This window comes from Thalassophryne amazonica, chromosome 14 (assembly GCF_902500255.1).
Source record: "Thalassophryne amazonica chromosome 14, fThaAma1.1, whole genome shotgun sequence".
NCBI lineage: Eukaryota > Metazoa > Chordata > Actinopteri > Batrachoidiformes > Batrachoididae > Thalassophryne > Thalassophryne amazonica.
Window position 1 is genome coordinate 75059132 of NC_047116.1, and position 13341 is coordinate 75072472.

At 40.7% G+C, this 13341-nt stretch overlaps 1 protein-coding gene across 2 annotated transcripts in view; it reads left to right on the plus strand.

Moving 5' to 3' along the window:
• The window catches only part of LOC117524794 (protein FAM124A), a 114119-nt gene that overhangs the window by 10473 nt on the left and 90305 nt on the right, over positions 1-13341 (plus strand). For both annotated transcript variants that reach the window (XM_034186613.1, XM_034186615.1), the window contains one exon: positions 10647-10678. In XM_034186613.1, the coding sequence (XP_034042504.1) occupies positions 10647-10678 (32 nt within the window). The remainder of the gene's footprint in view (positions 1-10646; positions 10679-13341) is intronic.

Sequence of the window (13341 nt, forward strand, 5' to 3'; positions counted from 1 at the left end):
ATTGTCCTGCTGGAAGATGAACCGTCACCCCAGTCTGAGGTCAAGAGTGCTCTGGAACAGGTTTTCATCCAGGATGTCTCTGTACATTGCTGCATTCATCTTTCCCTCAATCCTGACTAGTCTCCCAGTTCCTGCCACTGAAATCATCCCCACAGCATGATGCTGCCACCACCACGCTTCACTGTAGGGATGGTGCCTGATTTCCTCCAAACACCTGGCATTCACAGGAAAGATTTCAGTCTTTATCTTGTCAGACCAGAGAATTTTGTTTCTCATGGTCTGAGAGTCCTTCAGGTGTCTTTTGGCGAACTCCAGGCAGGCTGCTGTGTGACTTTTACTAAGGACTGGCTTCCATCACTCTACCATACAGGCCTGAGTGGTGGATTGCTGCAGAGATGGTTGTCCTTCTGGAAGGTTCTCCTCTCTCCACAGAAGAATGCTGGAACTCTGACAGAGTGAACATTGGGTTTCTGGGTCACCTCCCTGACTAAGGCCTTTCTCCCCTGATCGCTCAGTTGAGACTGTCAGCCAGCTCTAGGAAGAGTCCTGGTGGATCAAAACATCTTCCATTTACAGATGATGGAGGCCACTGTGCTCAAAGCAGCAGAAATGTTTCTGTACCCTTCCCCAGATTTGTGCCTCAAGACACTCCTGTCTTGGAGGTCTGTAGTCAATTCCTTTGACTTCATCCTTGGTTTGTGCTCTGACATGCACTGTCAACTGTATGGCCTTATATGTAGACAAGTGTGTGCCTTTCTGAATCATGTCCAGTCAACTCAATTTACCCCAGGTAGACTCCAATTAAGCTGTAGAAACATCTCAAGGATGATCAGTGGAAACAGGATGAACCTGAGCTCAATTTTGAGCATCATGGCAAAGGCTGTGAGTAGTTACATACGTGTGATTTCTTAGTTGTTTTTTAATACATTTGCAAAAATCTGAAAAACAAAACCCCCAACTTTTTCACACTGTCATTATGAAATTTGTGTGTAGAATTTTGAGGTGAAAAAAACTGAATTTTGTCCATTTTGGAATAAGGCTGTAACATAACAAAATGTGGAAAAAGTGAAGCACTGTGAATACTTCCTGGATGCACTGTATGTACTGATGACATTCATCATCATGCTTTCAATTTGAATGGCACTCATGAAAAATCTGAGCCACATTCTCGATTGTCGTACAGCATCTGTACATGGCTGTCCGACAGTCTGTTTCCTGCTGCGGCTGGAATTTTTTGGGGTTTCACCCGTTCGGCCTGGATCGGCCTGTTTTGCCCACATTTGTGTTATGTGTAAAGGGGCTTTAAATATTCTTGGCAGTGCATACTGCCAAGAATATTTGTTCCTATATCTGAGGTCAGGCTTGTCTAATGCCCAGGCTGACATGCAAATATCTCTCTCTGAGCAAACAAAATCAATTCTGTGCTCAGTAAATATGTCTGTGTTTGTTATTATCCACACAAACGCACAATAAAAATGGCTGTCACTCTGTTATTTACTCTGTCAACACAGTCTGTGCAGGTATTAATTAAAACAAACAAACAACCAACAGTCTGAGTGATATGTGTTGGTTGATCCCTGTAAATAGTCATGGAACTCAACCACCAGTAGAGCCAACCACCAGGCCTCTACTGGTGGTTGGCTCTCACTGCGGTATTGTATCACTTCCTGTTCCGGAGCACAGCGGTGTTTTGCTGTATCTGTTAGCTGTTTAATCTGCGCAGTTAGATTGATCTAGTTATCTAGATTACGATTTGTTTCACAGTGTAATCTTCACGTGCCTTAACTAAAGCACTCCTTCTGCTGAATCACCTCTAAATTATTTGCACATTATTCACTTTGCGTGTTTTTAGGAATCCGCTAGCTTAGCGCAGCTACTAGCTCTTAGCCGATTTAGCATGGCGGCTTCTCCTGTCTCTCCCGCACTTTTCTGCTCTGGGTGTGAAATGTTTAGTTATTCCTCGGCCTCCTTTAGCAGTAACGGTGCTTGTAATAAGTGTAGCTTATTCGTAGCTTAGGAGGCCAGGCTGGGCGAATTGGAGACTCGGCTCCGCACCGTGGAAAATTCTACAGCTAGCCAGGCCCCTGTAGTCGGTGCGGACCAAGGTAGCTTAGCCGCCGTTAGTTCCCCCCTGGCAGATCCCGAGCAGCCGGGAAAGCAGGCCGACTGGGTGACTGTGAGGAGGAAGCGTAGTTCTAAACAGAAGCCCCATGTACACCGCCAACCCGTTCACATTTCTAACCGTTTTTCCCCACTCGACGACACACCCGCCGAGGATCAAACTCTGGTTATTGGCGACTCTGTTTTGTGAAATGTGAAGTTAGCGACACCAGCAACCATAGTCAATTGTCTTCCGGGGGCCAGAGCAGGCGACATTGAAGGAAATTTGAAACTGCTGGCTAAGGCTAAGCGTAAATTTGGTAAGATTGTAATTCACGTCGGCAGTAATGACACCCGGTTACGCCAATCGGAGGTCACTAAAATTAACATTGAATCGGTGTGTAACTTTGCAAAAACAATGTCGGACTCTGTAGTTTTCTCTGGGCCCCTCCCCAGTCGGACCGGGAGTGACATGTTTAGCCGCATGTTCTCCTTGAATTGCTGGCTGTCTGAGTGGTGTCCAAAAAATGAGGTGGGCTTCATAGATAATTGGCAAAGCTTCTGGGGAAAACCTGGTCTTGTTAGGAGAGACGGCATCCATCCCACTTTGGATGGAGCAGCTCTCATTTCTAGAAATCTGGCCAATTTTCTTAAATCCTCCAAACCGTGACTATCCAGGGTTGGGACCAGGAAGCAGAGTTGTAGTCTTACACACCACTCTGCAGCTTCTCTCCCCCTGCCATCCCCTCATTACCCCATCCCCGTAGAGACGGTGCCTGCTCCCAGACCACCAATAACCAGCAAAAATCTATTTAAGCATAAAAATTCAAAAAGAAAAAATAATATAGCACCTTCAACTGCACCACAGACTAAAACAGTTAAATGTGGTCTATTAAACATTAGGTCTCTCTCTTCTAAGTCCCTGTTGGTAAATGATATAATAATTGATCAACATATTGATTTATTCTGCCTTACAGAAACCTGGTTACAGCAGGATGAATATGTTAGTTTAAATGAGTCAACACCCCCGAGTCACACTAACTGTCAGAATGCTCGTAGCACGGGCCGGGGCGGAGGATTAGCAGCAATCTTCCATTCCAGCTTATTAATTAATCAAAAACCCAGACAGAGCTTTAATTCATTTGAAAGCTTGACTCTTAGTCTTGTCCATCCAAATTGGAAGTCCCAAAAACCAGTTTTATTTGTTATTATCTATCGTCCACCTGGTCGTTACTGTGAGTTTCTCTGTGAATTTTCAGACCTTTTGTCTGACTTAGTGCTTAGCTCAGATAAGGTAATTATAGTGGGCGATTTTAACATCCACACAGATGCTGAGAATGACAGCCTCAACACTGCATTTAATCTATTATTAGACTCTATTGGCTTTGCTCAAAATGTAAATGAGTCCACCCACCACTTTAATCATATCTTAGATCTTGTTCTGACTTATGGTATGGAAATAGAAGACTTAACAGTATTCCCTGAAAACTCCCTTCTGTCTGATCATTTCTTAATAACATTTACATTTACTCTGATGGACTACCCAGCAGTGGGGAATAAGTTTCATTACACTAGAAGTCTTTCAGAAAGCGCTGTAACTAGGTTTAAGGATATGATTCCTTCTTTATGTTCTCTAATGCCATATAACAACACAGTGCAGAGTAGCTACCTAAACTCTGTAAGTGAGATAGAGTATCTCGTCAATAGTTTTACATCCTCATTGAAGACAACTTTGGATGCTGTAGCTCCTCTGAAAAAGAGAGCTTTAAATCAGAAGTGCCTGACTCCGTGGTATAACTCACAAACCTGTAGCTTAAAGCAGATAACCCGTACGTTGGAGAGGAAATGGCGTCTCACTAATTTAGATGATCTTCACTTAGCCTGGAAAAAGAGTCTGTTGCTCTATAAAAAAGCCCTCCGTAAAGCTAGGACATCTTACTACTCATCACTAATTGAAGAAAATAAGAACAACCCCAGGTTTCTTTTCAGCACTGTAGCCAGGCTGACAAAGAGTCAGAGCTCTATTGAGCTGAGTATTCCATTAACTTTAACTAGTAATGACTTCATGACTTTCTTTGCTAACAAAAGTTTAACTATTAGAGAAAAAATTACTCATAACCATCCCAAAGATGTATCGTTATCTTTGGCTGCTTTCAGTGATGCCGGTATTTGGTTAGACTCTTTCTCTCCGATTGTTCTGTCTGAGTTATTTTCATTAGTTACTTCATCCAAACCATCAACATGTTTATTAGACCCCATTCCTACCAGGCTGCTCAAGGAAGCCCTACCATTATTTAATGCTTCGATCTTAAATATGATCAATCTATCTTTGTTAGTTGGCTATGTACCACAGGCTTTTAAGGTGGCAGTAATTAAACCATTACTTAAAAAGCCATCACTTGACCCAGCTATCTTAGCTAATTATAGGCCAATCTCCAACCTTCCTTTTCTCTCAAAGATTCTTGAAAGGGTAGTTGTAAAACAGCTAACTGATCATCTGCAGAGGAATGGTCTATTTGAAGAGTTTCAGTCAGGTTTTAGAATTCATCATAGTACAGAAACAGCATTAGTGAAGGTTACAAATGATCTTCTTATGGCCTCGGACAGTGGACTCATCTCTGTGCTTGTTCTGTTAGACCTCAGTGCTGCTTTTGATACTGTTGACCATAAAATTTTATTACAGAGATTAGAGCATGCCATAGGTATTAAAGGCACTGCGCTGCGGTGGTTTGAATCATATTTGTCTAATAGATTACAATTTGTTCATGTAAATGGGGAATCTTCTTCACAGACTAAAGTTAATTATGGAGTTCCACAAGGTTCTGTGCTAGGACCAATTTTATTCACTTTATACATGCTTCCCTTAGGCAGTATTATTAGACGGTATTGTTTAAATTTTCATTGTTACGCAGATGATACCCAGCTTTATCTATCCATGAAGCCAGAGGACACACACCAATTAGCTAAACTGCAGGATTGTCTTACAGACATAAAGACATGGATGACCTCTAATTTCCTGCTTTTAAACTCAGATAAAACTGAAGTTATTGTACTTGGCCCCACAAATCTTAGAAACATGGTGTCTAACCAGATCCTTACTCTGGATGGCATTACCCTGACCTCTAGTAATACTGTGAGAAATCTTGGAGTCATTTTTGATCAGGATATGTCATTCAAAGCGCATATTAAACAAATATGTAGGACTCCTTTTTTGCATTTATGCAATATCTCTAAAATAAGAAAGGTCTTGTCTCAGAGTGATGCTGAAAAACTAATTCATGCATTTATTTCCTCTAGGCTGGACTATTGTAATTCATTATTATCAGGTTGTCCTAAAAGTTCCCTAAAAAGCCTTCAGTTAATTCAAAATGCTGCAGCTAGAGTACTAACGGGGACTAGAAGGAGAGAGCATATCTCACCCATATTGGCCTCTCTTCACTGGCTTCCTGTTAACTCTAGAATAGAATTTAAAATTCTTCTTCTTACTTATAAGGTTTTGAATAATCAGGTCCCATCTTATCTTAGGGACCTCGTAGTACCATATCACCCCAATAGAGCGCTTCGCTCTCAGACTGCAGGCTTACTTGTAGTTCCTAGGGTTTGTAAGAGTACAATGGGAGGCAGAGCCTTCAGCTTTCAGGCTCCTCTCCTGTGGAACCAGCTCCCAATTCAGATCAGGGAGACAGACACCCTCTCTACTTTTAAGATTAGGCTTAAAACTTTCCTTTTTGCTAAAGCTTATAGTTAGGGCTGGATCAGATGACCCTGAACCATCCCTTAGTTATGCTGCTATAGACGTAGACTGCTGGGGGGTTCCCACGATGCACTGTTTCTTTCTCTTTTGCTCTGTATGCACCACTCTGCATTTAATCATTAGTGATCGATCTCTGCTCCCCTCCACAGCATGTCTTTTTCGTGGTTCTCTCCCTCAGCCCCAACCAGTCCCAGCAGAAGACTGCCCCTCCCTGAGCCTGGTTCTGCTGGAGGTTTCTTCCTGTTAAAAGGGAGTTTTTCCTTCCCACTGTAGCCAAGTGCTTGCTCACAGGGGGTCGTTTTGACCGTTGGGGTTTTACATAATTATTGTATGGCCTTGCCTTGCAGTATAAGGCGCCTTGGGGCAATTGTTTGTTGTGATTTGGCGCTATATAAAAAAAAAATTGATTGATTGATTGAACTTTCATCCTTAGCAGGTGGTCATAGCTTTTTGTCTTATGATTTAATTATTTTATTCCTAAAACAGATGACAACTGTTGTTATTGCTGTTAACAATCCCAAATATCTTTAAAATGCTTATTTTGTTTTTGTAAATATTTGTTATGAACAGGTTTTTAAACTTTTGTAAGAATTTTCCCTCTTATTTTGTGTATAATATTGACCTGTTATTGTGACATTAACCCTCTGGAGCTGACGCCGTTGTATGCGACGGCTGAGACCAAGTTTTACTAAATTATAAATAACTTTTTAATGATGAGATAGACAGAGATAGAAACTTACTTTTTTTTTGCTGACAAGTTAACTCCGCGGACTTTCGAGCCAGCCGTCCACCATCTTTGTACTCCTCATAGAAGCTGTGTGATGACGTGCGCAATGTGAGTGTCCAATCAGAATTGCTTCACCATCACATGGTTTTCCAAAATCCAATCGTAGGGCAGATTTACCTCATGTGGTAAACCAAAGATTGTTTTTAGGAGTGATGTGTTACTAGTTGGCCCTTTTGAATAGCCCCCTGGCTGCTGGCTCCAATGCGCCCTGTGCTACTACGCACAGCAATCAGTGAAAGTGAGCAGACGGAGCAGACGGAGGGCCTCTGATGACAATCTCATGTGCTCAAACAAAGAGTGTGTGAGTATCAGGATTGCTCCACTAGTTTGCCTGTGGCAAGCTCTCTCGCTCCAGTGTAAAGCACTGTTTACCATATCAATGGAGCGAGGGAGAGGGGCCACTCCTCAGAGTGTGAATGGGCCTCAAAGTGTGAAAGCTACTTTCAATGCAGGAGAGAACAAACACACAGTCACCTTCATAGAAGTATGAGTTTGTGATGTGACCTTTGTAATAGCAGACAGAAATTGCTTTGAGATGAAGACAAAAACAATGCATAGACCATTTTGTATATATTGTTCAAAATGTGCATTTGTGTTTATTGTTTGAACCTTTTTATTGTACGGTCTTTCACACAAGACCTCAAATTACCTTTATAAAGTGTCAAAACAGTTGTTTATTATAGTTTCCTGTGTGTTTTAAATAAATGTGTGTGGAAAATTAATTTCCGCTTTACTTTTTCCTTTCTTATTTCTGATTGTAAACCTTTATTACACTTATAAAACATCACTATAGCATATATCAATCAATTCAATCAATTTTATTTATATAGCGCCAAATCACAACAAACAGTTGCCCCAAGGCGCTTTATATTGTAAGGCAAGGCCATACAATAATTACGTAAAAACCCCAACGGTCAAAATGACCCCCTGTGAGCAAGCACTTGGCGACAGTGGGAAGGAAAAACTCCCTTTTAACAGGAAGAAACCTCTAGCAGAACCAGGCTCAGGGAAGGGCAGTCTTCTGCTAGGACTGGTTGGGGCTGAGAGAGAGAACCAGGAAAAAGACATGCTGTGGAGGGGAGCAGAGATCAATCACTAATGATTAAATGCAGAGTGGTGCATACAGAGCAAAAAGAGAAAGAAACACTCAGTGCATCATGGGAACCCCCCAGCAGTCTAAGTCTATAGCAGCATAACTAAGGGATGGTTCAGGGTCACCTGATCCAGCCCTAACTATAAGCTTTAGCAAAAAGGAAAGTTTTAAGCCTAATCTTAAAAGTAGAGAGGGTGTCTGTCTCCCTGATCTGAATTGGGAGCTGGTTCCACAGGAGAGGAGCCTGAAAGCTGAAGGCTCTGCCTCCCATTCTACTTTTACAAACCCTAGGAACTACAAGTAAGCCTGCAGTCTGAGAGCGAAGAGCTCTACTGGGGTGATATGGTACTATGGGGTCCCTAAGATAAGATGGGACCTGATTATTCAAAACCTTATAAGTAAGAAGAAGAACTTTAAATTCTATTCTAGAATTAACAGGAAGCCAATGAAGAGAGGCCAATATGGGTGACATATGCTCTCTCCTTCTAGTCCCCGTTAGTACTCTAGCTGCAGCATTTTGAATTAACTGAAGGCTCTTCAGTTTTATCTGAGTTTAAAAGCAGGAAATTAGAGGTCATCCATGTCTTTATGTCTGTAAGACAATCCTGCAGTTTAGCTAATTGGTGTGTGTCCTCTGGCTTCATGGATAGATAAAGCTGGGTATCATCTGCGTAACAATGAAAATTTAAGCAATGCCGTCTTATAATACTGCCTAAGGGAAGCATGTATAAAGTGAATAAAATTGGTCCTAGCACAGAACCTTGTGGAACTCCATAATTAACCTTAGTCTGTGAAGAAGATTCCCCATTTACATGAACAAATTGTAATCTATTAGATAAATATGATTCAAACCACCGCAGCGCAGTGCCTTTAATACCTATGGCATGCTCTAATCTCTGTAATAAAATTTTATGGTCAACAGTATCAAAAGCAGCACTGAGGTCTAACAGAACAAGCACAGAGATGAGTCCACTGTCTGAGGCCATAAGATCATTTGTAACCTTCACTAATGCTGTTTCTGTACTATGATGAATTCTAAAACCTGACTGACACTCTTGAAATAGACCATTCCTCTGCAGATGATCAGTTAGCTGTTTTACAACTACCCTTTCAAGAATTTTTGAGAGAAAAGGAAGGTTGGAGATTGGCCTATAATTAGCTAAGATAGCTGGGTCAAGTGATGGCTTTTTAAGTAATGGTTTAATTACTGCCACCTTAAAAGCCTGTGGTACATAGCCAACTAATAAAGATAGATTGATCATATTTAAGATCGAAGCATTAAATAATGGTAGGGCTTCCTTGAGCAGCCTGGTAGGAATGGGGTCTAATAGACATGTTGATGGTTTGGATGAAGTAACTAATGAAAATAACTCAGAACAATCTGAGAGAAAGAGTCTAACCAAATACCGGCATCACTGAAAGCAGCCAAAGATAACGATACGTCTTTGGGATGGTTATGAGTAATTTTTTCTCTAATAGTTAAAATTTTATTAGCAAAGAAAGTCATGAAGTCATTACTAGTTAAAGTTAAAGGAATCCTCGGCTCAATAGAGCTCTGACTCTTTGTCAGCCTGGCTACAGTGCTGAAAAGAAACCTGGGGTTGTTCTTATTTTCTTCAATTAGTGATGAGTAGTAAGATGTCCTAGCTTTACGGAGGGCTTTTTTATAGAGCAACAGACTCTTTTTCCAGGCTAAGTGAAGATCTTCTAAATTAGTGAGACGCCATTTCCTCTCCAACTTACGGGTTATCTGCTTTAAGCTGCGAGTTTGTGAGTTATACCACGGAGTCAGGCACTTCTGATTTAAAGCTCTCTTTTTCAGAGGAGCTACAGCATCCAAAGTTGTCTTCAATGAGGATGTAAAACTATTGACGAGATACTCTATCTCACTTACAGAGTTTAGGTAGCTACTCTGCACTGTGTTGGTATATGGCATTAGAGAACATAAAGAAGGAATCATATCCTTAAACCTAGTTACAGTGCTTTCTGAAAGACTTCTGGTGTAATGAAACTTATTCCCCACTGCTGGGTAGTCCATCAGAGTAAATGTAAATGTTATTAAGAAATGATCAGACAGAAGGGAGTTTTCAGGGAATACTGTTAAGTCTTCAATTTCCATACCATAAGTCAGAACAAGATCTAAGATATGATTAAAGTGGTGGGTGGACTCATTTACATTTTGAGCAAAGCCAATTGAGTCTAATAATAGATTAAATGCAGTGTTGAGGCTGTCATTCTCAGCATCTGTGTGGATGTTAAAATCGCCCACTATATTATATATAGTGGGCGATCTTATATATATATATATATTTTGAAAGTACAGGTTGCCCTGAAAAAAACGAGACATAATACTTGACTGTGGGATGCAGGGAGTGCTGTTAACAGCAATAATAAAACATTTATGCCAGGTGAGTGAACTGTCCAAAAAATGCCCTCGGACCCCAGAAGGTTAACTTATTCATTTAGAGGGGCCACCCTTTAATCTATAAGCAATTGTAATTTATAAAATGATCATGTGTGTTGCATGTAAAAATGTTCTGAAATGAGTGACTGTAACATTCAGATAAAAAATGATTGGCTGTACCTTTTGAAATAGAATCATGGGGTGTTTTAGCGGGAGTATAAGTTATATAAACTGGAAATATCCAAAGTACTTCAAAGCTGTACTTCAGTATACTGTATGTCTGTGTCACCATGCACCTCTGTGTTTAAAACCACCATAAGATTGTGTGAAAGTCCAGTTTTGGTGACCTTTACTGTTAAAGTGCTCCAGTTGTTTGGTGAAATGTTGACACTTTGTTTGAAATAGGACCATGCCATTCTGTAAATCATGTTTATTATGCTCCATAATGTAAACTCCTGTCTCCTTTTTCTGTTTCTTGTTCTGGCTTTGCCTCTCTCTCTTGCTGCAGGTCTGATCACAGCCCGTTGTCCTCAGCTAGCAGTAAGTAACCCAAAACACCAAAAATACCAACACTAAAACAGCACTGAACATGTCTAGACATTACCCAGAGGAGGTGTATGCGAGAACATAAAAGTCAGTTGGACCCATTCACACTATGATGTAAAGTGGCTGAGGTAGCAGATTCCCAAAAATCTCTGTACAAAGCCAGAGAAGTCTCACTCTAGAAACCCAAATTTCCTGTCCAAATTTTCTGGAAACGATTGATCTGCTGTGGTGACCCCTAACGGGAAGAGCCGAAAGACGAAGAAGAATGGAACTTTAATCATGCTGACTTAAAAACTGTTCTTTGCAAATTCCACTGCAATGTGAAGTGTGCAACCAGAGGAGGTAAAACACTGGATCAAGTGAATACTAATGTAGCAAAGGCATACAAGGCCAGCGCATATCCCCATCTTGGTATGTCAGACCCTCTTTCAATTATGCTACATCCATGTTATACACCGAAAATTAAAACTGAATGAATGAATTTATTCTGCACACACACACACACACACATACTTAAAAACTCGTGAATCAAAAACGAAAAAAAAAAAAAAACCCTAACAATTTCCCAGTTTGTGCGGCTGAAAGGGTGTAGGCAGAAGCAAAAGCTTATAAACACCCACCCCTTTTATCACTTACAATATACACACACATATATATCTATATATATGTATACATACCCATAACAACAAATACCAAAAAGGAAAAAAAATAAAAGAAAAAACAAGCACAGACAATAAAGATTATTCAGTGAACCAAATGTCTCAACACAAACGAATAAACAGCAGTGTGCAATTGAAGAAACCAGGAACAAACTCAATTAACCTAAATCTTCATACTGTAACAAGTAATTGTTATGTGGGCCGCTGAAGAGGAGGTACTGCTGGCCCACCACCACCAGAGGGCGCCCTGCTTGGAGTGCGGGCTCCAAGCACGAGAGGGCGCCAGACCCAGAAGAAGTGACAGCTGTCACTCATCGCACCAGCTGTCACTCATCTACACCACTACATAAGACGGACTGCAACTCCACCTCCCCGCCGAGAAATCGACTACCAAGAGGTAACTTTCTCTGCTGACTCATATCGTTGAGTGATAATCTGAACTTCTTTTGCAGCCGTTTTCCTGGTGCTTTCCTTATCTGTGGGATTGGCGTTTGGTGTGACAGCGACGGCTTCGCCTCACACCCCAAACCAGATAAGTGGATTAAACAGGAGCTGCACGAGTGTGTGATTGGAGGTGGAGGTGCTCCCTCCTAACTGTGTGCAGACTGTGGATTACTGAGTGTGCGGACTCACACTCACTCATCTTGTCTTTGTTTTCTGCCAGCAGTATTAGGGTCGACAGCCGAAGACAGAGGCCACCTGGGGACTCGGGACTTGGCGGCTCCGGTGTTCTTCAGACCGTTGGTGGTGCAAGCCGTGTGGGACGCGGCTTCTCTCTCGTCGGGGGTCTTCTATCTTCGAGCCTGCCCACACGTCACCTGGTGTTAATTGCCTTTACAATTTTTGTGTGTTTAGTTGTGAGTTGTCACAACATTAAATTGTTACTTTTTGGCTTATTCATTGTCCGTTCTTTAGCGCCCCCTGTTGTGGGTCCGTGCTACGACACCTTCCCAACAGTAATTATATTATTTTATAAAGTCTTTTTAAGCTAACTAAAGTACCAGATAATTTAATGCTATCAGAACAGTTATTCCAAACGTTTACACCTTTTTACAGAAAAACAATGACTTTTTACAGTAGTGCGAGGCTTTAATTTATCAAATACTAATGTTGCTTTCAAATTATAGCTGGACTCCCTCATTTTGAACAGTTTCTGGACATGTTGAGGCAAAAGTTTATTTTTAACTTTATACATGATTTGTATTGTGATATAATCAACCAAGTCCAAGAATTTCAAAATATGTAAACAGACAAATAGTGGGTTTGTTGGTTCATGATATGGTTTATTACTGATAAGTCTTATCGATTTCTTTTGTAGTAAAAATATTGGATTTGTATTTGTTTTGTATGTGTTTCCCCAAACCTCAATGCAGTAGGTCATATATGGGACAAGTATTGAATGATATAATGTAACTAACGAATGTTGGGAGAGGAAATCTTCTGCTTTATTCAGGATTGCGATGGCTTTTGAGATTTTAGATTTAATATAATTAATATGAATTTTCCAGCTTAATTTATCATCAATAAATCCAAGAAATTTAGTTTTGGTTACAATTTCAGTTTCAGGATCATTTATTAATAAATTTCTTCTTAAATTCCTGGGCTTATTTCCAAATATAATACACTTTGTTTTACCAAGATGAAGCGATAATTTGTTTAAATCAAACCATTGTTTGAAATTCAGTAGTTACCGCTCCATCATGTCCAAGAACTGTCCCAAATGATCCCCACTACAAAACACCGTTGTATTATCGGCAGACAAAATACAACTCACAGACTTAGAAGCCCAACATATATCATTAATATATAACAGAAACAACAATGACCCAAGGACTGAACCCTGGGGCAGCCCACATGTAATCTTCAAAAATTCAGAATTTATCCCACCAATATGGACACACTGATACCTGTTGTGTAAATAGCTAGCTATCCAATCATGTGCCAGTCCTCTAATACCATACGTCTGTAGTTTATCCAACAGTAAAGTGTGATCTATAG